Source organism: Propithecus coquereli, unplaced genomic scaffold (genome assembly GCF_000956105.1).
Source record: "Propithecus coquereli isolate 6110/MARCELLA unplaced genomic scaffold, Pcoq_1.0 Scaffold154, whole genome shotgun sequence".
In the NCBI taxonomy this organism is placed as follows: Eukaryota; Metazoa; Chordata; class Mammalia; order Primates; family Indriidae; genus Propithecus; species Propithecus coquereli.
In genome coordinates this window covers 1458929-1483596 of record NW_012139858.1, presented here as the reverse complement: position 1 = coordinate 1483596, position 24668 = coordinate 1458929, and the positions used below count along the sequence as shown (strand labels likewise).

Here is a 24668-nt window from a genome sequence, read left to right as displayed (position 1 = left end):
GCAGATATAGTCAACTGGTAAAATAAAATTGCAACATTGCCTATGTGGGAAGACAGATCATTTCAAGAAAAAAATGTAAAAATCTTTCTCGTTTATTTCAGAAATAATAAAGCTCTATTAGACTTACCTATGAAAAGGGCAATGCTCATTCTAAGAAAGATAATAAAAGGGTTGTCAAATAAGCAGTTCTCAAAACTTCAGAGGGACAGACAGAATGTTCAGGAAGTGTGTGGAGCTGCAGATGATGCATGGTTTTGGTGTCAAACCCAACTGAGGGTTTTCCAAGCTCACTGTGACTCACTGCGTATCTTCTATTACAAGAACCACTTCTTTCTCCCCCTTAAAAATTTTAACATTCTGAAATTGGCACGTGTCTTACAACTGATGTACATATTTATTGCACAGTGTTTCATTTCTTTCTGAAAAGCTCTAATTATAATGGCATAATCCTCCAGTTGATGAGTCTATTAGAATTGAGAGTATTCAGTACTAGCTTCATGATCAAGTGTATGATAGTGATTTAAACACTTCAAGCCTTAGTGTCTCCAGTGGAAATTATAAAAGTCCTACACTGGGATAAAAACAAAATTGTTTATCAAAAGCTTCTGTAGTACTAGCATCCATGGTAGGTCAACCAGAGTTCATGACACTGGAGCCCTTGCCTGCTTAGTACTGGGCAGTGAACACCTTCTGGGGCCAATTGCTGCATTGACGGGAGTTACTCAGCTAATCTGCCCACAAGCCTCCTGCCCCAATTCCAGGAAGGCAGAGACTGGTGAATTCCTCTTAGCCAACCCTAACCTTTACCCAGAGCTCAACATTTGCCCAGGGCTTTGTTTGAACAGGTTTTTTTTTTTTTTTTTTTTTTTTTACCAATTACAAAGTTATTTTGCACACATGCTCTCTTTTGATCCTTACACCTCTAATAGGTAAGGAGAATCGATATCATTCAGTTCATTTCAGAGGTGAGAAAACTAAAGCTCCTAAGAGGTTAGATGAATGGGCCAGCATCACATACTGATTAGTGACAGAGTGGGGATGCCAACCCAGATGTGTCTGACTCCAAACCCAGCGCTGCCTCTAGAATTTAATTCTGCAGAACTGCATCTTCCCAAGTCTGCCTCTGGGACAAACCCGAGGACTACAACCCTGATTTTGTTTTGGACAGATTAATGCATGAAGAGGAAGCAAGCCATTGTGATAAACTATTTGTAGACATTGTAAATGTAGAGATCTCAAAATACAGTCTCATTCTTCTTTCATATATGTGAGAAAATGTTCACAGCAGTTGTATCATGCTTCATTGAAGAGAAGAGTGGTATTAGAGCCATCAGTAAAACAACTGCAATCCAGACAGCAACCACAGTGGTGAGTAACCCAGATGCCTCAGATATGATACCTGTGGGTTCAGGTGAGGCTGCCACATACCCTGTTGTCCTATGAGAATTAAAGTGTCTCTGGATCTGGAGTAGAGATTGCTGGGATAATGCGGAAGATTCAAGGTAAAATTAGAATTCTTCTTTCTGAGAAAGTATCTGTGAAAAGGCAAATTGTCAATTTGGCAGAATCTGAACTCTCTGGATATTTAAAGGTAAAACCAGGGGTCAATTTTCCTGCCCTAGATCTGGAGGTTTGCCTCCATGAGAGTTTAAAAGGCATAACAGTGAAGCTGAGAAGGAAGGCCCTCAAATTTTTCCTAGTGAACTATTTGGATTTCAGACATCCATATGAACTGTTCAGCAATGTGGTAATCAAAAAGGAGTCCCAACAATCAAGATTCAAAATAAAATCTAAATTAATATCTCTAGGAAAGACAGAAGTCATGTACTTAATACCCCTATTAGTAGTCAGAAAAAAACAAAAATCAGGGCAATTGACCATCAGTAGTGAACAGTGTCTTTGACACAAGGTTTATCTATCATCCTGGTAGAAGAGACATTTTCTTTACTGGTAGGGATGGAATGATTTTGGGAATTAGATTTTAGATGGGGCAGTTACCACATTCTGGCAAAATGTGATGACATGTCAGAGACAGCTCTATGAAACCACTTGGGGTGCTACAGTGGCTAATCAGTATATCTGCAACCCTGCAGGCCATGAGAGAGGGAGAAAGAGGCACGCAGGGTTTTCCTTAGGAGCCCTGACCCCAGAGACAAGCTCCCCAGTCTCTCATCTAGGGTTTGACACCAGCTAGAATCCCTCAGGCTGGAGCCGACCTCTTCAAAGTGCAAGCTATTTCACGCTTTTTATGAGCCATGTAATTTCCAAGCAAATGATTATTCCCAGTGAGGAGAAAGTGGAACTTTAGGACTTGGTCAACATTTGCCAAGGTCAGGGATATGAGATGTTTCTTGAGATTTTTCTGGATATGAAAGAGAATTTATGGCCAAGTATTCAGTCTTTATTGCATCCTGATTTGTTGAGTTGAAAGAGAAATAACATTCTTGAAAGAAAAATCGTATAGAAACAGAGAATAGGAGGTGGTCATTTTCTCAAGTAGCCCCCCCCACATTATCTCTCTTCCCATAGACCAGAGCCTTACTTTGGGGAAAGGGTCCTAAAACAGATAAATGACATCCTATGCTCCTGTCTGATGGGCAGTCTACCAGGAGAACCAGAGATATCCAGTGCAGCACCTCATGGTCCTGTCTGTCTGGGGACATGAGCTCTCTACTAGATGCAGGACCTAACATCTAGAGGGGACACTGGCCTCCTTAAACTTCTGGGGTAGCCCTTTCTTTTCTCTTCTCCTACATCTCAGCTATTGAGGGGAACTGGCTCACAGAGAGAGGCCTACGGGGCTTCCCGGGTTGGGCACGTGCAGCAAACAGGTTTATACACAGCTCACACCTCTGCACTCCCTACTTGCAAACTGGCTCTCAGCCCTGCCACTGACCAGTGTCTTATAGCCCGGGAGTATCCCCCTTGGACTTGCTTCAGCCAGTCCAGGGTGACAGGCAGATTGGGCCAGGTCTGTGTCCCAAAGCACCGAGGCTAACTAATCTGAAAACCTGACATATCCTTTTCAAAAGGGACTATGCAGACCACACAGCAAGGTGAATAACCACAGTCAGATTAACAAAGACAGTAAAATAGCACTGCAGAAAGATCAGTACAGGGAATATACTTTTAAAGACCAAATTATTCTTTATATCTTAGCTTTCTTTTCATTTTGGGTCTGGCAGATTCAACCGCATAGTTGCTTTGTGAAGAGCAGCTGAGCCATGATTTAATTATATATGTGATAATATATAATTATTCATCATAATGCTAAATTTAAGTAATTTAGAAATAGTGTTGCATGCTGGACAAGCAATTAATTACGCAAATTTAACATTTTGTTTATCTGGTAAGGGAAAGGACAGGAGGGTTACAACATGTGTTAATAAAAACTGTACTTCTAAGATGTTTGTGTAACTTGAAGCAGGCCTATGGTAATGCCTATGATTTATCCATGATTTTATGAAAGAAAAGAGGCAGAAGGGAGGCAGAAAGGTAGGAAGGGAAGAAGGAAACCAACTTTAGCAAGTGCTTATGTAAGATCCGCCCCCATGCCCCTGCCTGCCCCAGCCAAGACACCACGGAGCAGGTAACTTACCTTGCTCCAGTTTCCCACTCTCCAGCCGGCGCACGGGCGGAGGTGGCATCTCTTAGCAGGGTCAGGTCTTTGGATGGCCGAGCAGTCAGAGTCCATCTGGGTGCTGCACTCTACCCTCCTCCAGTAGGCCCCCAGGCCACACGTGGTGGAACACTGCAGGGGGGAAGAAGGGGAGAGAAGACAAAGACTGAGGGCCACTTTCTCGGACACGCCCCATCTGGGCTGGAGCCAGAGTTCTCAGTCTGAGCTGTGCACTTAAGTACTTTGAGTTTGTCCTGAAAAGACCTTTTGACATATGGGGCCTAATGGTAATACATTTAAATGATAAGTCTCCATCCCAAATTGAACATGGGTCATATGTAACATGCATTTTTTTTCCAATAAGCATCCATCAGGACCACTTTCATGAATATTCATAGCTCACCCTATGACCTGTTGACCAAATATGTGTATTTGGCCAACCTGTTCAGTTTAAATTCTCGTCTTACCCCTCCCTCCTTCAAAGTGCCAGTTTCTGGTCTTTGCAGGAGGCTACACTTCCTAGCCTGTCAGAATGGCCACATTGCAGGATGCAACCCTTTATAAGAAGTAAAGCTCTCCTTTCCAAATTTATAATTGTGTAATTTTTTAAGTTAACAGGTTTGCTTACTTATTGCTACATAATCATTCCATGACCAATGATGCTGATTAATTTATACGAAAGAATTTTATACAGATAAGTTGTCAATTGGTGCTGAAATTCACTAGAGAGAAGATTAGATTGGAAAGAGAAAGTTCATCATTCAACTGAAGAGTGTGTCCTTAGACAAATCACTTAACTGATAAAAATCCTATTTTTTTTACTTGTAAATTGGTATGAATGAGACCCTTACCTACTCCCCAGAATTGTCAAAAGGAAAACATAGGAGATTACCTGTGAAAGTGGTTTGAAAATTAACATGCTTTATAAATTGTTATAATTGCATCATTATTTTTATATTAGCTGCTAATATTTCACTTCTCTTTAGCTAGGGAGATGATTTTATGAAATGTCATGAAGATGCTGAATGATTTGAACACGTGATTACTTTGTCACAAAGTCGTCTTTTGAGTTGTTGTATTATTTTGACAAGTTTGCACACTGTATATTTAAAATTCTAATAGGTGAGAAATGATTTTGATGCTGCAAAGGATGCAATTAGTTTTAGAAAAGGAAAAACAAATATCTCTAGGAAAGACAGAAGTCATGTACTTAATACCCATATTAGTAGTCAGAAAAAAACAAAAATCCAAATTTCTGAAGCGTGAAAATAAGGGCCAAATTTTGTCACCATGCTTATTTTCTTCTTCCTCTATATTTTAATTCCTTCAATGAGCCAAAATGAATTTTTTTTAATGCAAGCACTCAAACACATCAACAAGAAAAAAAATCATCGATACAGTGAGCTATAGAATTCTGTAACAAGTTTCGTCTTAGGTCTCCATTCCAATTGTGACTACTTCACAGGTTTAAACTAAGTCTCAACATTAGCTTTCTGACTGAAATGCGAACTCAGGCTCTTTCAGTCATCCTTCATCACAGGATCATTGCAGTTTATAGCTGGAGGGACATTAGAGATGATCTACACTAGCCCTGTCATTCTGAAGATAAAAAGCAGGCTCAGAAAGATGGACTGAATTCTCCATAATCACACAGCCGACTGACTCAGGCTTCTTCTTCTTTTTTTTTTTGAGATAGAGTCTTATTCTGTTGCCCAGGCTAGAGTTCCGTGGCATCAGCCTAGCTCACAGCAACCTCAGACTCCTGGGCTTAAGGATCCTCCTGCCTCAGCCTCCCAAGTAGCTGGGACTACAGGAGTGCACCACCACACTGGGCTAATTTTTATATTTTTAGTCGAGATGGAGTCTCACTCTTGCTCAGGCTGGTCTCGAACTCTTGACCTCAAGCAATCCTCCCGCCTTGGACTCCCAGAGTGCTGGGATGCCCGGCCTAATTCAGGCTTTTTGACTTAGATCAGGGTTCTTTTCACTGTATCTCATTACATTTATTCTCTTTCACTTGATACATACATACATACATATATATATTATATATGTATTAATATATATTTTCCATTTGAGGTGTTAGATAGTAGGGAGGGAGATGAGGGCATGGTTCTGATTGCTTCCATTTTTTTTTCCACATTAGACTATATTTTAATGCAAGTTCATTTTGAAATTTGCACAGATATCTAACACACCTAGCTATTTTCTGTGTAAAATCAGACCTGGGGTGGGAAATCGGACCTCTTACCTCACTCCAATTTCCAACAATCCAGTGTGCAGGGCTGTGGCTCTTTGTGAGTTGCTTGTAATTGGAGGCATTCAGCAAAAAGCCCTCAGCAATCAGACTTGTTGCATCCTCCTCAGTCAGCACTGGCCCAGAACTCTGTGTTAGATTCATGTTGTTTGAAAGTTCCAGGTGGTTATGGTTTACTGACTTTTCTGAGGGTACTGGCTGGGTGTCTCCTCCCAGAGGGAGTGGAGTGTTAGCTGGCTTCTCAGAATCCACCCGCTCCATGCTGGGTGTCCCATTTTTGAGAATGCCGGGCCTTTGGCTTGTAAGGAGTCCCTCCATCGCTGTGCTCAAGGGTGGCCACCAGGACTGCCCCCCAAGATAAGGTGTCGGTGGAGGTCCAAGTGGCATTTCTGTACTTCTTTCCACTGGAGCATCATTTCCAGGTACTCTAATCTTGTTCCATATTACAGGGTTGTTTTCTTCTTTGTTCTCAGGTTGTTCACTGCCTTCGCCTGAGCCACTGTGAATCTCCATGTCTGGATCTTTGGTCAAGGTATTGTAAAATGGAGTCACCTGCCAAGTCACAGGGTTGCTAGAAGATGACAAGTCAGCACCACTTGTCGTTGTAGCTAAAAGGTCTCCCTCTGAGGTAGGACCAGTATCTGAATTGGACACATTTTCATTATGTGGCTGGATGCTCAAAGACTGGGAAGTGAGGATGGGCTGGGCAGTGCTTCCAGTGGAAATGAGATCGTGAGAGTCCAGTTCAGGTTGGGTTGAACTATTCTGCCACTGTTTCCCATCCAGGTCTCCCCCTTTGGAGGCTGTGCTGGGACTAGGGCTGCTAATTGCCGGAGTACTTGTGCTCACAGACTCAGGCACTGAGGCTGTGGTCAGCACCCTGGGCCTGGGTGGAGGTGGAGAGGTGGGCTTTAAGGGGTCTTGCTCAGGTGTTGGTAGATCTTTCCCATTGGCAATTGTGCCTTTGCTGGGTTTCAGCACTCTTCGGCTAGATGGGCACTGCTGGAGGCCACACAGAGCTCGGCTATTGGGTTTCCTTGTCACATCGCAAGGTTCATCATGGTTCTTGGCACACGTGACACTGCGAATCCGCACTCCACCACCACAGGAAACAGAACACTAGAAAAGAGAGACAGCTGTTAGTCTAGTGCGCAAAGATACTTTTGTCCTCTTGGGCAGGCTTACAACAGATCAGGACAGGCCTGATGGAAACTGAACTCTGTAGCTAAAATTGTCTTCTTCTATCTCTACATTTGTTTTTTGTGCTCTTTGAGATTTCCATGGAAACCTGTTTCTCCTGGAGACCGGCTGAGTCTCAAGACCAACCATTTACTCTTCACAAACTGAAAATATAAGCCACGATGAAGTCAAACTGGAGTCTCTTTGGGCTTTGAACCTTGGATGGTGGGATCCACAAAAAGTGCAATGATTTAAACAAGTCACCTGATCTTCTTAAAAGATAGTAAATCATATAATCTCTTTCCTAGGGTTGTGATGCTACTAAATTAATATAAAATGTTTGCACATTCTCTTGGATCTATTAAATTAGTTATAATGAACTTCCCTTTATATGTAGAAAACAACTGTTATAAATCACATACTTTCTCCCAGGTACCTTAAGTTCCATTCGCACTTGCCTGCAGCAGGTGGAGTCAGATTAAAAGCTAGACAATCACCATATTTGTACATGTGCACAGATCCAAGAACTTTTCTGAAATTTAAAGGTGAGTAGTTAATCAAAGTTGGGAGATATTCTTTTCTGAGGTGTTAGGTGAGTTCCTTCGCATGACACGGATACACACATTGGAGGAGGGGCAGGTCGCCCTCCCCAATGTTCCTTTGACATTCTGTAGGGCATGCAAAGCACAGGCCCCTAGACTGTCTTTGAGGGAATTCCAACAGGGCATTCCTTGCTCTGGATTCGTGGTAAAGAATGTTCACTTCATCAGTGTCAGCAGCTGTGAATCACACGTAGTTGCTATAAAACACTGAATTTCTAGATATTTTGAAAAATCCATACTTTTACCAAACCATACCATTTTTAGCTTTCCTTTACAATGACAATTAAAGTCAACCCCCAAACAGTTCACATTTGAACATGGATCACCCAGGGGTCTTTGCTGGTCATTTTACATTTCTCTGCCTTTTATCCCTGACCTCAAAGCAGGTTTCTTAAGGACGGACACTGTTTAGCGCTCGGTGGCTTGCAAAAGGCTTCACAGACATTATTCCGTGTGATACTCGCAACATCCCTGAGATTTAAAAGGCAGAAGTTGTTATTCTGCCTTCTACAAGAGAGGAATCCGAGGCCCAGGGGCTTGCTTAAAAGGCTGCAAGTCAGTAACAGAATAAGAATTAGATCTATTTCACACCTCACCCCAAAACCTAGTGCAACACACTGTACAGGTAGCTATCCACGGAGTTCACTTCTTGACTTCACTAAACTTTTGATTTCTGTCAAGTTACCCAAAGGCAGAAACTATTTCTTATTCATAATTGAACTCCAGGATAGCTCTTAGGACACAGTGAACACTTTGTACGTATTTATTAAGTGACTATTTTACCTAGACAAAAATGAGGTATGGGAAAATTCTTGCTCATTTTTTAGCTGAAGTTCCTTACCTTCTCTAGTCCTATTTTAAATTTTCTCTATGCGGGAAAATCATATTGACGTACAAAACTCCCCCTTTATTTTGTTTCAGTCAAGCATAATCACTCACTGATGTATAATAGCTCTGAAATCAGCTCCTTTGAAAAGCGGGAGATACTCATGAGCAGAGGAGAACGCACAGCAGAGGGAGTGTCCAACTGCAGATTTAGGCTCAACCAGTAAAGCTGTGGATTTAAGATCTTAACGACAAACCCAAACGTCCTGCTCTAAGATTGAACTGCCAAGGTCTGTTTTGAGATAATAATCAGCATCATCTTTGTTGGAAACAGTGCTTAATGCACAACTCATTTCCCACCCAAGTGGAGGCTGTCAACTAAGGTCTCAGAGCCCACCAGGGAGAAAATGTCTCTTCTGGCACCCTCCATGACTCACTTCTCTCTGCGGGCCAGGAAAGCCGGGCTGGAGATATTTATTTCTTGGTTTGCCACAATATTTCTGCCCTTCTTGTGTCTGAAGATACTTTATGCTCCATCTATTTGGGTCAGCCCAAGTGCCTCCCCACTTGTTGCATTCTAACCCAAGCTCCTCGGATTTTCGAATCTCCACTTCACAAAATTTATCAGCCCAAGCGAATAATCCCCAATATCCGTCTAAGACATTTCCACACTGGTGCCTCAGGCAGGCGCAGTTGTGAGAGCTGATTCATAAATGAGGCCCCCACTAATGCCAACTGCTCTCAGGCAGCAGGCGGCCCCCCCTTTCAGTTTTCCTTTCCAAGAAGTATTAGATGAGACAGTAACGTAATAGGAAACTCTTTGATGTTTCTTTTCTTTCTCTTCTTCTCCTCTCTCCCCACCTTTTTGTGGTTTGTTTTGTCTTGAAGTGTTTCTAGTATCTCCAGGGAAGTTAGACTTTACTTGCACACCTTTACAAGTACAAACCTTTTTTAAGGCTGGTCCAAAGGTAGTGAGTTATCTCACTTGATTGTTCACAGTCAGTTACAGATTGAACTCTTTGTTCTACTACCTTCTCCCCTCCTCACTACTACACTTGACTAGTCTTTTTAAAAACAAAAAACAAAAAAACCTTTTTTAAAATGCAAAAGTATAGGCGTGTATGCCGTCCACCCCCACATTGAACTATGGAGTCAAACAACTACAAAACCTCTGGGAAAATAGCTTACGTTCCCTGATCTGTCATTACTAATTCTCTGCATGATTCAATGACTTAGCCTCAGCTTCCTCATCTGGAAATTGAAAGAAGTGAGCACCTACTTTTCAAGACTACTGTAGAATTACACGAGACAATACTCTTGACAGAGTGGCATAATATATAGACAACAATAGTAATTAAAGCAATTATTATCACTGTTGTAATAATGATGCTGATAATAATAAGAGAGGGCTTGGGGATCCCCTATTTCTACTGGCCTGGGGGTGGCACACAGAACTGTCGTATCAGTGGGGTGGTGAGGTGAGCAGCTGTCTGGGTAGAGTAGGTGCAGACACATGTCTAGAAGAGACACATATACCCCCACTGGTCTATTGCTGGATTTTTTTCTGATTCACATTTCCTAGGGCACTAACAGATAGATATATGGTTTTAAATTTACAAATAATGAGTACTAAATAATCTTATTAACCGTGTGAATTTGCTCAACCTAAAATAGTAAGACAGGAGGAGTAAATAATAGCTATCTAGCTGGTTGTTTAATTAAAATACATTAGATTTTGATATTTTAAAACAGAAAATTGTTCTCAAGCAGACGTTCTAAATTGGAAGCCTAAGGGCTCAATTTGGCTCAGAGACACATATTCTTTGGCCTGTTCAATCTTAAACCAAATGAAGAAACAAACAAAATACAAAAACTGAGCTAGTGGCCAACATTTTAAAAATTAGCAGTTTTATATAAATAAAATTCTAGCATTTTGGCCTCTCTTGGAAAAGCAAATGATCTGCATCTATTGGTCCCATTAACAAACGGCAACTCAAAACCTCGTTAATGGAGGCCTGGGGGCTGGAGGAGGTTGTGTGTTCTCCAGCACACCTGCCTGCCCCCACGTCTACTGTCCTTAGCCAGTAGACACCGAATCTTCCAAATAACCCACGGATGCCATTCCTTGGCACCGGGACATTTTGTGCCCAGCAGGACAATATTAACTGCCCAGCAAGTACGTTGGGTCTCAAAGCTGAGTTGTCTTTTCTCCAGCGATGCCAGCACCAGCCGCACTGCTTTGTGCTCAGCCTCACGCTTCTTCCAGTACATCTTCCAACTGTGTTTATCTCCTTAGGAGCTGTCAAGCCCTTCAGATGAGATAAATGCAGTACACAACACCACACTTAAAATCCATCTCAGCTGGTAGTTTCAGAATTCTCAAAACCAATTTCAGCTATGATTATCCTATGCCTTTACCTTGTGATTTTGAACCCTGGGCCAGGCAAGCAGCTTGTCAACCTGTCAATGTCCTCTCTGGGAGTCATCTCGCCCTCACTCTCCACCACACCTGGACTCAGGCCTCTGGGTGGGGAGCGGGCTGAGAAAGCGGTTTGCTGCCAAATTTGTCAACTTCACCCACCCAGGGCACACTGTAGCAGTGGAGATGGGGGCCCCACAGTTGGCGCAGAGCTGCAGTGCTGAGAGAGAGTTTACTCAAAAATACAGTTGCAGTTTATCAGAGGGTCCAGGCTAAAGGACTGAGTAGAGCAAACAGCTAATACTGTACTGTTTGGGGAATGAAAATGTTTAATGTAATCTTAGGAATTTATAAATCAATGATTGGATCTCAAGCTAAAACTAGCTTTGAAAGTAGGCTAAAACACTTAGGTATCTGTTAATAGGTTGAATTGTGTCCCCCCCCCCCCAAAAAAAGATATGTCAGAGTCCTGATGTCCCCTAACGTCAAAATGTGACCTTATTTGGAGACAGGATCTTTATAGGTAATCAAGTGAAAATAAGATGATTAGATGGGCCCTAACACAATATAACTGGTGTCCTTATAAAAAGGGGAGATTTGGACACAGAGAGGAATGCCACATGAAGAGGACGGCAGAGATCGGGGTGATGAATTTACAAGCCAAGGAACACCAAAGATTGACTGCAAACCACAGAAGCTGGGAAAAGGTATGGAACAGATTCTCCCTTCCAGCCTTCAGACAGAGCCAACCCTGCTGACACCTCGATCTTGGATTTCCAGCCTCCAGAGCTGTGAGACAGTACGTTTCTGTGGTTTAAGCCATCCAGTCTGTGGGTTAGGGCAGCCCTAGGAAACTAATACAGTAGTCTAGATAATTAAAAAAAATAATAATAATCAACATGGCTTCCAACTGATTGTGAGTAATTGTTTCAAACAAAGGTGCCCCTGTGTGTTCTCCAGAAACCCTGGCAGAGAATAGAATGCTGGCACCTGGGAAGAGCTGTGATATGGGCACTTACAGACATCCCATGCCAAGAGGGGGCGATCAGGGTCAGAACATCAGGTGGCCAGCTTCATAGGGGTGCCTGGGACCTTAACTGAAACTGGGGGATACCAGAGGGTCATTGACTCTCAAAAATGTCTCCTATGCCCCCGTGCTCTCTCTTCCTTGTAGGAACTTCACAAAGTCCTGTGGGACTTCACACAAGCTTAGCTTGGCTTCTCATTTAGCAATAAACATGGTGTTGCTAACAATATTTGCTGCCATGACATCATCTGAAGAGCCCTCCCTGCTCATTTGAGACAATTGTCATTTAGTCTATTAGGTCACTGTGCCTTCCAACACCCTGGTGAACAGCTTCGAACTCAATAGAGTCTCAGTAACTTCTTTAATTGATCATTTTGCTTGTGCACACACACGTGTGTGTGTGTGTGTGTGTGTGTGTGTAGCACAGGAAGAGTAGATTAGGAATTCTAAGAGCCATCCTATTGCTACATTTTGCAGACATTTGAGATGCAAATGAGTGTTCAGAGTGGAAGCTCTGTTGCCTGCATTCAAATCCTGGCTCCATGGCTTGGTGGCTGTGTGACCCTGGACAAGTTTTTAAATGTCTCTCTGCCTCAGTTTCTTCATCTGTAAAATGGGGCTAATAAGGCCATTGTGAGGATTAAATGCATTAATGCCTATACAGATAATTAATAGATATATACATAATACATACTAATGATATATATTAAATGCCCAATAAATATTTGCTATTAATATGTAATTAAATATTGACTTCTGATTTTGAAGTGTCCTTTTGCTTTTATGAAAGCAACATATGAGTTTTTTTCAGGTCTCAAACAATTTTGCAGGCCCTAGAAAAACTTGCAGGACCTAAGCACTGTATTTTCAGTGTTCCATGCACAAAATGGTCCTGAGCTCAGACAGGGACCACAGATCAATTCCTTCAGCACATTTGGGTACCACTGATTGGACAAAGTTTGCAAAATCAGAGTAAGCTTCATCTTCTTGCCTGATAATAAAGTTACCATTTAGTGACTTACTATTAGCAAGGCACTATGCTACGTGCTTACATGAATTGTCTTATTTAATTCTTACAATAACCCTATCTTTCTCAATGACAAAAAGCTGAGAGAGAATTAACACTAGCTCATGGCCATGCAATCAGAGATTTCCAGGGATAGAAAATCTAGAAAAATTACTGTCCCACTAAGTCTATTAGTCTAGTTATCAGGAGAAATGCTGGTTTATCATTGAGGAAACTCAGGCCCTGTAAGGTGAAGTCATTTTCCTAAGACTGTACATGAGATTATGCAATACAAGATTAGAACCCAGATGGTTCTCTGGGATCTCAGCTAGGATTCTTCTCACTTCCTCTTCTGCCCAGGATGCACAAAACCACACGTTTATTAACTACATGGTGCTTTCATTGGTATCCATCCATCTATCCATCGATCCATCTAGCCAACCATCCATCCATCCATCCATCTATCCAAAGAAAAAGATGGCACAGCTCCTACCAAGCATCTGACTGAACCATTGTCTAATTTTGTCTTTGGAGCCATTATTAAAAACTTCACATAACTTTGGTGATTTATCACACCAGGGATGTCTCTTCAAGAAGAGGTACCCTTCCATAGATCAGATGGAAAGAATTATGGTTGCCCAGATGCTCCGGGTTAGACTGAAGCCTTCATCACAGCGGCCTTACTGTGATGTTCACGTTCAGCGTGTTGCTCTTTGCTCCCAGTCATGGCCGCGACTTCTATTTCACCACTTCAATGTCTAGAGCCTTTTTATTGTAAACTGCCTGAAATGGCTTTGTAAAGAGAAACTGCGTATAAACGAACACACACACATCCTGGTTTCTGGAGGTCTCGCGCTTGCCACATACAAACAATTGAACCCAGGGAGCCATGCTCTGGGGCTGTGCCCTTCAGTATAAGACTGGCTGCCTCTCACAAGTCATGCCACTGAAGTGGTGTACCTAGGAAGCATGGGAGCCACAGAAACTTTGATGCCTGGTCTTTATTTATAACAAATACAGTTCCCTTCTTTACCTTCTTAGCCCAGAAAGTAGGTTGGACAAAAGCAGGATAAAAATCTTGTTGGAACTCAAGAATGGGGATGGGAGTCCGGTGTCTACAGTGTGAGCTAAGAGGGGTGGGCCTGGTCACAGGGGGCAGGAAAGCCCTCCAGTTCCCAGTCTCGGCTGGGTGATGGGGGAGTGTACCAGTCTGGCATGGCCGAGCTCACCCTCCCCTCACGGTTTGGGTTGGTGGAAGTGTATTGATAGGGAAGAGCAGCTCAGGAATTTACCTTCCTTCTTTCTTCCCACCTTGGTTGGCCTAGGGAGGACCATTTTATAGGATTCTAGAAGGCTCTCAATTCTTGGGTCTTTCCGCCCAGGTGCCTTCTAGCTTCAGATTCATCCAGGGTGACCCAAACTACTCAGTGCAGATCAAATGATTGCTAGAGCAACACCCTGCACCAAATAATGGTGGTCTCAAGACAAAATCCAGATGATGAGTACTGGGTACGAAGAATCACTGTATCATCACTCTTAAAAAAGTATCTGGGCATAGTTAGAATGTGAAAGACATAGCATCATATTCTAGCAAGGCTCATTAGAAGGTCGTTAGTAAGACAGCACAGGAAAGAAAGGAGGACCTATTTGATGAATATTTGGATGCTGATTTAACTAAAAGCACTTCTCCTAATAACATCTCCTAAAAGAAGATATCAGCTCAGCCTTCCTGCTCAGTGCTGTCAAGTGGAAGCCAGAAATTGGATTCTGCAGGTGCTGTCCATCAACTATGCAATGGCCTGTGTGTGGAACCACGCACACAAGTACTTGCCACATCACGCCAACTTTTGGGCTCCTTTTCTCCAGTGAAGATAGGTTATTATGCTCCCCATAAACAGGAACACAATAAGAAGAACTCTCAGCCAAATCTGTGATTGCAGTCCTCTGAAATAGCATTAACACTCTTACAACTAGTAGATTCTACATGACAAAAATTATTAACAGTTTTCATTGCAGCCAACACATTTTTGGTAAATAGATTTAATAGACCAGTCACAATATCCCATTCAGCCTTATTTTGACAACACTGTAATTTACAGAAATCTAGGTTGTGGCCAGGCCACATGCTGTGATTATTCCCACCCCCAGGAATAGCAGGGAGAATTTTCAGCTTGTCACTGATGTGTGCACACACTTCGGTGCACGGCTCAGCAATACACCTGTAGTGGTGTGTAGGTATATTTTCTTTGCAGGCTACCTTTGTCTTTCCTTTGCTTTCCTTTCTTTTCCTTTTCAGGGTCCTTTCTCTCCTATTTGATAGGAAATCCTTATAATCTAGGGACCATACTTTCCATTTCTTTTTTTATCTTCACCTATGTTCAAGAGAGCATCCTATACAGAATTAGAAGCTAAATAAACCTAAACTGTGACTGTGAACAAATGAAAGAGTCTCAGAAATAAGGTTATATTAGTTGCCATATTCAAATGAGTGTTCTGCTTTCAAATAGGTATGTTTAGAGATGGTGCCTTTGCTTGTACACATTTTAGAATTCTTCTTCAGACTCATAGTACTTTCAGAGAAACTTTGTAAGTTATACATGAAAAGCAATCTCACTTATTTATAATCAAATATTACTTTTTAAACACAAAGGTTTTGATCACATTACTCACTTATCCATCAGATTTAGTTCTAATTGATGGCATTCTCCTGAATAAAATATTTTCCGTTTTCTCTGAAGCTGAGTCCTCAGAGAAGTTCCTAAACTATTCTGGTCAATGGCAGCATTGTGATGGAAAGTATGTGGCTTCTCAAAGAAGCTCATAAGATGAAGCCAGCATTCATCTCTAAATGCTGGCCTGTTAATTTGAAAAAATATTTATTTTCTAGTCATTTCTTAGGCCATTGGTTGAAATGCACATAGGGCAGCAGAGCTGGGGCCCCGGGCTCTTGGGAAAAAAAAAAGCTTTACTTCCAGTAATCACTCCAGGAACACAACAAAGCCTGACTGAACCAGGTTCCACAGTGACCCAAAGAAAATTAAAGCCTCAGGGTTTTTCATAACCTTCTAGCTTACTAATTTATAATTATACTCAGAGAATTATATCAAATTGATTTTGGGAAAATGCAGTACTTATTTGAATTTACGTAGCTAATAATAGTAGATGTCCTGAACCTTGGGTGGGTTTGGCCTTGACGCATGCTGCACAGACAGTCAATCTGTGGGAATTCCTCTGAGTGCCTAATGTTTTACCATCATTCCACCATTAGAGCAACACTTCTTTGGTTTTAGCTAACTACAGTGATGTGCTGGCTAATGTTTAACAAACCACTTTTGGGGTGGGTGAGGGAGCTCTGATTTGCTACCAATGGTTTAACAATGGACCCAGCAAGAATTCTGATGATTTACCAATTAGTTGTCCTGAGCTTATACCATCGGGGTATACCAATCCCTGTCATGTAGTTAGAGAACCACCGGACAAGTGAGAACAAGATCCTGTATGAATGCAAAACAAGCACTGGGTGGTGGGAAATGCAGGAAACATGCCAGAGGTGATGGACGCTGACCATTTTTGCAATTTTACCTGGCTAGGTAGGGTCACTTTGGATTGGATAATGCGGAGGAGTGGGTGGGTGGGGGTACTGCTGAAGCGTGAATAATGCCAGTTTCCCCTCTGGCCCCTGCGCTCACCTCGCTCCAGTTGCCCACCGTCCAGTCCGACGGACACAGGATGTCTCTGTTACAGGATGTAAGTGTCTTGGGCTTCAGCAGGTGCTGGCAGTCGGTAGGCGGGAGGGCCTGCTCGTCGGAGCCCATGGTCTGGATGCACAGCACCGTTCGCTTCTTCTCTCCATGGGGCCCACATGTGGCCGAACATGCTTCCCACTCCCCTGCCCACCACCTACAGACAGACGTGGGCATGTCAGAGAAGGTCACCATGAGTGCATACACATTCGATTCAACCACTGGAAAGAGCAGGCGCAGAAGCGCGGAGTACAGAGCCAGGAGGCCCTTGCAGACGCCCCAGCCCGCTAGGGGGCGTGCTGCAGACGGCGCCACGGCCACTCGTTCGATCAGAGCTCTAGAGCCCAGTAGAACACCTGGCATAAGTAGTTGTTAAATATGCATGTTTTTAAATGAATATATATATTCATTATATATTTTATATATATACGTATACACACACACATACACACCCTCTCTTTTCAGCCAAGAAAATCGAGGTCAAGATTTCTTCTGTGCAACTTCAAGCAAGTATAAGCCTCACTTCCTCATCTGTTCAATGGGTGTAAAAATATCGACTTTATATGAATGTAGCGGATTAAATGAAATGCAATTCATGTAAGGTGCACAGTCAAAAGCCTGACACATGATAAGAACTCAATCATCTGTTATGATTTATTGTGATTTTGACTGTTGCTATGGAGTGAAAGAATCCAATTAGACTCTAGGTCTCCTGGCTCTGAATTGAATGTTTTTCTATTTCAATGTGAAGCAGGCACGTAAACACTAATATTTAAATTATTTAGGAGATTATCAATCAAGAGGATGGCCTTCATTTTTCCCCCTATCTCCTGCAGGTAATTTGTTAATATTTTCACTGATCTCTTTGATAAAAAAGAACTGGAAAAAGAAGGAACTTAAATAAGATAATCTCTTATTGGTCAGCTGTTCTTGACAAGTTGAACAGCTGAGACTGTTGGCGAAATTAATATTTTAGATATTTACCAGTGGAAAAACTGCTATGTGTGTCTTTTCTCTACCCCATTATCATGAATGTTTGACTCAAGATTCTAGGATGTGGGCCCACTGGTTACATAAGAAGTGGCTTTTGAAAATGGCAGGGAGCCCTCTTGGAAGCCCTCTCTTGCCTCCCTTCGCCATCATTGTGCAAATCTTCCCCAACACAGAAGACAGAAAAAGTGTCTTTACCCAGTGTGGTTTGGACCTACCATTGCTTTATGTATAGGCTGATTCTTCATCCCTTCATGTAGTGACAAAGTAGGACATTTCTATTTTTCATGGGAAAATAGTACACCATGGGAAGTCCTTCATTACTGAGGAAGCCTCCTGACTTTGAGATAGTATTGAATTTGGGTAATTCTGAAGAAGACAAACTTTTTACTATCATTTTTGTTTACTAAATATTGGATTGATTTAAGTAGAACTTCTTTTGATTCTCATACTTTTAATCTCAAGTTAAAAACATCAGAAGAAAGCTATTCCACAATTCTATCATATTCTCCAGTTAATAAGTAGTTAAGATTATTTATTCTTCTGTGTTTAACATCTGTGGATAAAGAGCTAATATTGGAACGGTATGATGTGAAACTAAATAAATGCCCTCTGTATTAATCTAATTATTTTGTCCTATTTCTGACTTTTCCAAAGGAGGCCAGGCCAAGGGAATATATAAAATGCTATTCTAAAACGGCCTCAATCTGAGCTGACTGCAAGGCTAACTCATCTAATTACCCACAAGTGATACTGGAACTTCCTGTTTTCTCTTCCTGGAGTTTCCTTTGCAGTCTACTGGGGGACATTTTGCATGTGCTTGTGCTATGGTCTGAATGTGTTCCCCAAAATTTGTGTGTTGGAAACTTAATCTCCAGTGCAACAGGGTTGGGAGTTGAGGCCTAATGGGAGGTGTTTAGGTCATGAGGGCTCCACCCTCATTAAGGCTGCTATAAAAAGGGCCTTTGTGAGTGGGTTCCCTCTTTTTCACTCTTCTTCGTGAGGACACAATGTCTGTCCTCTGCTGCCCTTCTGCCTTCTGCCTTCTGCCATGAGGATGCAGAAAGAAGGCCCTCACCAGATCAAATGCTGGTACCTTGATCTTGGACTTCTAGCCTCTAGAACTGTTAGAAATAAATTTCTGTTCTTCATAAGTTACCTAGTCTGTGGTACTCTGGCATAGCAGCACAAAATGGACTAAGAAAGCTTGTCACTAGTTTAAAGTGAAAAACCATCTTTTTTTTTCCCCCTGAAAAGGTCTTGTGGGCATAGGACTCAGAAGCCATGGTCAAATTCTCTGTTGTTCATCTCATTCTTTTGGGTGTCTGCCATAATCACACCTCTTCTAGCAGATTTCTAGGATATTTATAACAGAATGTTGTTTTTATATTCATAGGAGTTTTATGTTTATATCTACAGATTTATAACAGAAAACTTTCAAAGTGCTCTGAGTGATTGGTGAGAAGGGCAATATAAGATGCAAATGTAAGGACCACATATTTTGTCAGTGAAACAAAAGACCCAGCCCAAACATTTATTCTCCCTCAACAAGACAATTTCTCTGGTTTAGTCAACCCAGAATTAACAGCAACCTCACATGCCTTTTTCTGTTTCTGCCATTGATCTTTCTCTTACAAGAATGCTGTTGACACTGACAAAGATTCTCTGCTTGGCTAAACTTTAGTCGGGCTCCTGAACCCTCTCCCAGGCCCATCTGTGCACTTTCTTGTGCAATCCCATTTTATCAAAGAACACTGCTAAGTCGGTTTGGCAAGAACTCCCACTCTTGATATCTGATCACCCTCGATATCTGGTCGGGTTCCTCATCCAGCCCTATCCCTCAGGTGGTGTCTGATCCCCTGGCCTGTCTCAACAGGAATCCTGTAACTTGATTTAGCCAGAATCCCCCTGAGGTTTCCTCTTAGTAACTTTCCATCCACTGCCTCCCACCCCCACTTGGTCCTCTCTCCTCTTTCATGAGCTTTTCCCAGTCTTCCTTTCATTCAGATCAGAAATTCACAGGCAGTGGAGATTCCTACATGTCCCTCTCCAGAAGATATTTAAGAATGTCTGAAAACATTTTTCATTGTCACAAATGGTGGGGGTGGGGGGGTTGCTATTGGCATTCAGGGGGTAGAAGCCAAGGAGGCTGCTAAACCTCTGACAATGCACAAGATAGTTCCCCGCACAAAGAGTTATCCAGCCCAAAGTGGTAATAGTGCTGTGGTTGAGAAACCTTGATTTAAATCATATGCCATTCTTTTGTGCACTGAAACCTACATGCAGCTGCCAGAGTTGAATGAATCGCTATCAGATGTTTATTGAGCACTTTGGATATGCTGGGCACCATCACAGCTGTTGCCTAGAAGAGCCTTGTTTTGCTCAGAGCCAAAGTTCAGAGAGGAGTCAGGAGGGAGAAGAGACTCAAATGACCTCTGTGTGGAGCCAGCTACACTTTAATTCCAAAGAATTTCTTTCTTGACAGGCTACCCTATCCTGGAACATGCTATGCCGGGCTTTCTTCCAGAAAGCCATTGGCCATGTAATACATATTTCTTATGTTTAGATAATCAGAACCTTTCATTAAATCTTTAGAAAAATCTGTCTTGAATACTCCTTTGGGGAAGAACACAGAATGTTGAAGTTGGATGTAAAAATAAGATATTACTGGAGAAAAATGACCTAGAAAAAAAAAATTAAACCTTGCACATGATGTTCTTTTGGGATGGAAAAGGACAGCTCTGAATGATGGGTATGAACTTTTCAGATATCATAGAAATTAGATGACAAAGGAAGACATTGCAACTTGAAATTCATATACAAGAAAACTACTAGAGTAAGCTTGCAAAAACAAATAATATAACAGAGCAATCTTCATTTATTATTTATTTATTATTTAAAAAGCAGGCTGGGCATGGTGGTTCATGACTGTAATTTCAGCACTTTGGGAGGCCGAGGTGGGAGGATTCACTTGAGGCCAGGAATTCAAGATCAGCCTGGGCAACATAAGAAGACTCTGTCTCTACAAAAAAATTTAAAAATTATGTGGGCATGGTGGCACATGCCTGTAGTCCCAGTTACTTGGGAGGCCGAGGCAGGAGGATCCTTAAGTCCAGTAGTTTGAGGTTACAGTGAGCTCTGATTGTGCCACTGCACTCCAACCTGGGTGACAGAGTGAGACCCTGTCTCTAAAAAATAAGCAAATTAAATTCCTTTAAATCACTTTGTAAATTTGCATGCATGAATACATGACTTACTTCGGAGTCAGACTTTTCTACTTGTTAGTAACATTTTCATTGTGTTTTAATGTGAAAGAAATATTTTAAATTTGGGGGGTTCTGGTTCTAGCCCTGAAACCTGCTTGTCCTGAGATCCTGGGCAGCAGCATGGTGTGGCAGCACAAGCAGAGCCTTCTCAGCAGACATCGGGATCATACCCAGACTCTAGAACTTGTAGCTAAGTCACCTCGGAAAATTTTTATGAAGGCCTTAGAATCCTCATCTATACAATGAGCATAAAAATATCTACCAAACAGGGCTGCTCACAGGATGAAATGATATGGCAATATAGAAAGGGCTTGGAAAATCGTGGGTTCTTAAGAATTGCTAGTTTCCTTTCCAGCCTTATTCCCTAGGGCAGGGCATCAAATTTCTCTGAATCTTTAACTCCTCTTATACCCCCTGGGGATAATAACCACCCTCTGTCACCTGACTACTTCATAAATATTTGCAGAAGCTAAAATACAATCATATATAAGCAGGGCTTTTGTAAATTAACCACTATGTTTGAATGTTTTATGGAATTCTATTTAGGTTATCATATCCTACCTGAGAATGAATTTTTAGAAATTGTACCTGTATGTCTTATATTTAGTTAATATTTGTAGGAGTCAAAATCTTAACCAAGTTGGAGAGCCTTATCTCTTTCAACAAAAATGGACTGCACAATAGAATCACCATATGAGACTCTGTAATTGTTACTTTTGCTAAAGGTTTTAGTCCATATTTTAGTCCAGATGAATTAAATAAACAAACATGGATTCAGAGAAAGGAATATGTATCTATCTATATCTATATCTACATACAGCATAAAGATAAAAGAAATTTTTAAAATAAAATTTCAATAAAATTAGCTACCTGGGGTCAAGTATTCCCTTAAATACAGATATTATAGACTTTAAACATAAATGTGTACATATATGTGTATATATGTGTGTACGTGTGTGTAACATGCATGTATATACCACCTTGAGTAAAACAAAAACAAGGGCAAACATTTTACTTTTGGTGTTCAAGAAAACACCATTGAGATCATTAATATCTTTTTCTGAAGACTGTGTCTTTAGCTTGAGATTTGAACTGGGTGAATTTAGGCTTTATTTGCTAAATTTGTTGATCTTTAATACCACAAACCAGGGCACAGATATTAATCATGTACAGAAATAGCTTCAAAGAAACTCAGACCTTGGGAAATAGATACCAGCCATGGGAAGAGTAGCTTAAATCAAAGCAAAAAAAAAAATGCTACTGCATGACAAAGTTTTAGAAAGAGTTGTCAAGTCACTTATGCTTTGTTCTTCTTCCTTAAGTAAATGCTTCCGATCGTTTGGAGGACATTGTTTCCAACACAACAGCAGAAGCTGGGGGACAGGATGGGTTGTTTCCCGGCCCTGAAGCTGACTATAGAATGGCCGAGATGGCAGCTGTAGAAGTGGTCATCAGCTCACCAAGGAGAGCTGGGCACTGGACGTCACGTTTGCATAGTTAGGAGCACATGTGGCTGTCTGGTGGCCCAGCTGATGTCTGTGGCCGTCAGCACCTCCATGTTGACTGCCAGGGCTTCATTGTTGGTTTTGTGAGAGGGAGGTTATGTAATTGTTCATTTCAAGATTTTGCTCTGAATCAACAAGCTACATCTGTGTGCTCAGCTTAAGAAGCATCACAGCAGAAAAGATTATCATGTATCTCTCTCTAACATGCTGCTCTCAGAGGCAAGAGATGAAGAGATGCCAGCTGAGCACAAAGCCTCAGGAAGGGCAGGGACCACAGCAGCCAGGAGGCAGGGCCTGGGCGAGGGATCCAGACACCCGGCTGCTGGTCCCTGACATGAGGACAACAGCCTCACTCTGCCAGTGTGTATGGATCTCATCTTGCCTTCCTGACTGTACGCTTCTTTAGGGAGTGATATATTTGTGCCTTTCCAAAAAATCCTTTGCCACACACCCTATGGACACCCTAATCGTACAGTTTTCCAAGCTTTGAACCTTCTGTGAGCTGATGGAGGGATCTCCTTTGCCCTTCCCTGGCTTTTACATCACATTTGCGTTAAGCTGCCTGTTTTAGTTTCCTGTGGCTGCTATAACAAATTACTCCAACGTGGTGACTTTCAACAACAGAAATGTAGTCTCTCATAGCTCTGAAGGCCAGACATCTAGAATCAGCATTACTGGGCTGAAATCAAGGTGCCTGCTGGGCTGTGCTCCCTCCAGAGGCTCTAGGGAATGCTTCCTTTTGGTGCCTCTTGCAGTTTGTAGTGGCTGCCAGCACACTACGGCTTGTGCCCACATCCCTCTAATCTTCGAGGCCAGCGTCTTCAAATCTCTGCTCTATCTTCACATCACCTTCTCCTCTGTGTGCTGAACTTTCCTCTGCCTCTCTCTTACAGGGACTTGTGACCACATTTAGGGACCACATGGATGATCCAGGATAATCTCCTCATCTCAAGACCCTTAATGTAATCACATCTGCAAAGACTCTTTCTCCAAAAAAGGTAACATTTACAGGCTCCAGGGATTAGGATGTGGCTATCTTGGGGGCCATTTTTCAGCCTACCACTATGCACTCTGGCCGACTTCAAGTCCACAGAGCTTGGCCCTTATCTCTTAAGAATGTCTTTATCCAGCTCCTCCTCTGGGTCTGCCTCTGCATCGAGCTTTAGCCTCAGGTCATCTCCTGTCCTCCAGCCTCTGGGTTCTTGCCCCAACAGCCATTTCCCTCCAACAATCTAGCTGTATTTTATTAGAGGGTTTCCTCCAGCTGGAAAGTTCTGGTAATTGGAGTATAGAGGTAGGTAAAGATAACCACTTTAAGGGAAGTGAAGTCTGGAAATAGTGAGACTAGGTTTTCAGGGACAGGTGAACAAGAACATGTCAGGTACAGGTTGATGTCTGTTCTACAACAGGGAGCTGACACTGAATCCACAGTCTTCTCTGACTGTGCTGCTGTGACGTACGTGGCCGATGTCCCCAGCTCTTCCTGGGCCTCAACAGGTGAGTGCCTGCAGGAGGATCACTGGAGCTCATCGCATCTCGCTCAGCGCTTGCCTCCCTTCAGACACAGCCCAGATAAGGTGGGAAGTGAATGCTTCTCTTGGGAGGCCTGCCGAGTGTGATGGAGACGACAGACAGACAGCCCTGGATTCAGATCTCTGACGCCTAGTCGTTTCATGCCATTGAGCAAGCTGGCAAACATTTCTTCCTCTGGAAATTTGGCACAATAATAATCTTTCTGGGTAGTTGGGAACAAGAAAGAGAATATATAAGGTTTCTCAACATGTGGCCAAGAGTGAAGTAGGTGCTCAGTGGATGGTAACTGTTATTTTGTTATTGTCACCATTGCATCTCTCGTGGGAAACGGCAGGTGCTCAGCAGTTAATTGCTGGTCACACGGAGGGCAAGGCAGACTACGTAAAACCATAAAAATGAGAATGTGAACCCCAGGGATAAAATTAGTTCAAAGAAACAGCTGTGTTCTTAAGAATATAGCCAATCCAACAGAGAGTGTGGTTTTAAAGTGAGGTAAGAATGTAAGGAATGCAAAGGAAATTATCGGCAGATGCTCGTTAACTTTGAGGAAGGTACTATGGAAGTACATGAACCCCGTGGAGAAGTGGGCGATTAATCAGTTCTAGGAAAGGTTCTTTCCTGGCTCATGCTTCCCTGAGAAGGTAAAATAGTAACTGTGATTACATACGAAACCGAGTGCGGCTGTTAGCCCTGTTGG

At 42.2% G+C, this 24668-nt stretch overlaps 1 protein-coding gene across 1 annotated transcript in view; it reads right to left on the bottom strand.

Moving 5' to 3' along the window:
• ADAMTS12 (ADAM metallopeptidase with thrombospondin type 1 motif, 12) overlaps positions 1-24668 on the bottom strand; it is a 319080-nt gene that overhangs the window by 16284 nt on the left and 278128 nt on the right. Inside the window, exons 18-20 of the mRNA XM_012640504.1 lie at positions 16624-16834; positions 5871-6995; positions 3599-3751 (exon numbers count right to left, since the gene is read on the bottom strand). Coding sequence (XP_012495958.1) covers positions 3599-3751; positions 5871-6995; positions 16624-16834 — 1489 coding nt within the window. The remainder of the gene's footprint in view (positions 1-3598; positions 3752-5870; positions 6996-16623; positions 16835-24668) is intronic.